This window comes from Lynx canadensis, chromosome D1 (assembly GCF_007474595.2).
Source record: "Lynx canadensis isolate LIC74 chromosome D1, mLynCan4.pri.v2, whole genome shotgun sequence".
Classification (NCBI taxonomy): Eukaryota; Metazoa; Chordata; class Mammalia; order Carnivora; family Felidae; genus Lynx; species Lynx canadensis.
Genome location: NC_044312.2, coordinates 108,087,934 through 108,089,346, shown reverse-complemented (window position 1 = coordinate 108,089,346; position 1,413 = coordinate 108,087,934). Strand labels below are relative to the sequence as shown.

Below are 1,413 nucleotides of genomic sequence, written 5' to 3'. Positions count from 1 at the left end.
GGCTGGGTCCTGCCGCCCACTCCCCTGTAGGGCAGGTGCGGGAGGAGGGCACCGGTGGCGGGTGAGGAGGCTTGCAGAGGGCAGGTCCCTCCCAGGACTGGGCCGTGCTGAGTCCAGTCAAGTGTGAGCTCTGCCCTCGGCCTCTAAAGTGCCAGGACTTGGGGAGGGTGTCAGGGGAGGCCCTTACCTTGGCCACGATGGTGGAGGTGAAGGTGCTGCGGTCGTAGACCCAGCCGTCCACGCACGGCTCCGTGGCGGCCTCGCTCCAGTTGGTGGCCGTGCCGTTGGGGTCCAGGAGCTGCCACTGGGGTTGGCGGAAGCGGCGACACCGGTGGGGCTCGTGGTTGGGGCCCGGGGGGATGGAGACGGTCAGGAGGTCCTTGGGGCCCAGCGCCCCGGGGACACCGGCCTGGGCGGTGCTGTTGTCCAGGAGGGGCACCCAGCAGCGGTGGTTGGGCACGGCGGCCGAGAAGTTCTCCATCATGCTCTGAGTGGTCAGCCACATGATAGGGACCACCAGAGCCACCATCTGGAGAACCTGGAACCTGCCCAGGCCGCCCACTTGGTCCAGGAGCTCAGAAAACGCCATGGAGCCCGCCGAGGGGGCCCAGGGGAGGTGCCCACTTCACAGAAGCTGGCCCGGGGCAAAGGGGCCAAGGCCGGCCACCTGCTTCCCCCACAGCAGCACCTGCTTTGTCAGCTGAGAAGCCTGGAGCATGGCAGTGGCCTCCGGCTTCGCTCCCCCTGGGCCAGGACTCTCCGGGCGCCCGCCCAGCAAATGTCACTCAGGGTGCCTCCGACTCGGACCAGGGGTTGCTAGGTGTGACCCCTGAGCCACCAGCATCCTTCCGGAGACGTAGCTGGCCCTGGACCTCCAGGAGGAGCTGAGTAAAGGAAGCGGGGAAAGTGGAGACTGAAGTCACCCAGACTGGAATAAAACACTGACCAGGTGACCCTTACGGAATAGGCGTTAAGGCTTGGTTGAAGTTTAACCCAACTGTGACGTAGGCTGCTGCCTGCCCTCCACACCCCTGCCTGCTTCAAAGGGCAGGGACCTTACTGATCCTGGGACTGGCAGGAGCTAGAGCGACATCCTGTGGGCTGCTGAGACCTGTGTGTGTGTGTGTGTGTGTGTGTGTGTGTCCCAAGTTATGGGCAGCCATCTGAACCCACACCTCCCAGCCTGTGTGGCCCAGCACCCCCCCGTCATCTGCTGCCATTGATGCGCCCAAGCTTCTTCTGCTGTCACCCTCTCCGAGCCCTCGCAAGGTCTCCCCAACGTCACCAGACACGTGTGTATGATGTGTGGGAACAATGACAGTGACCTAACCGTTTCTTCTGTGCTTTGGGGCACGAGGCCACCCATTTTAGGGGTAACTCCCTACCCATTGCCTTTTGTCTCGCCCACTCTCC

At 63.8% G+C, this 1,413-nt stretch overlaps 1 protein-coding gene across 2 annotated transcripts in view; it reads right to left on the bottom strand.

Annotated features, from left to right (window-relative positions):
• Positions 1 to 940, bottom strand: part of SLC22A12 (solute carrier family 22 member 12) — an 11,232-nt gene extending 10,292 nt beyond the window's left edge. For both annotated transcript variants that reach the window (XM_030333240.1, XM_030333241.1), the window contains exon 1: positions 188 to 940. In XM_030333240.1, coding sequence (XP_030189100.1) covers positions 188 to 589 — 402 coding nt within the window. In that variant the 5' untranslated portion in view covers positions 590 to 940. The remainder of the gene's footprint in view (positions 1 to 187) is intronic.
• Positions 941 to 1,413: the final 473 nt, after the last annotated feature.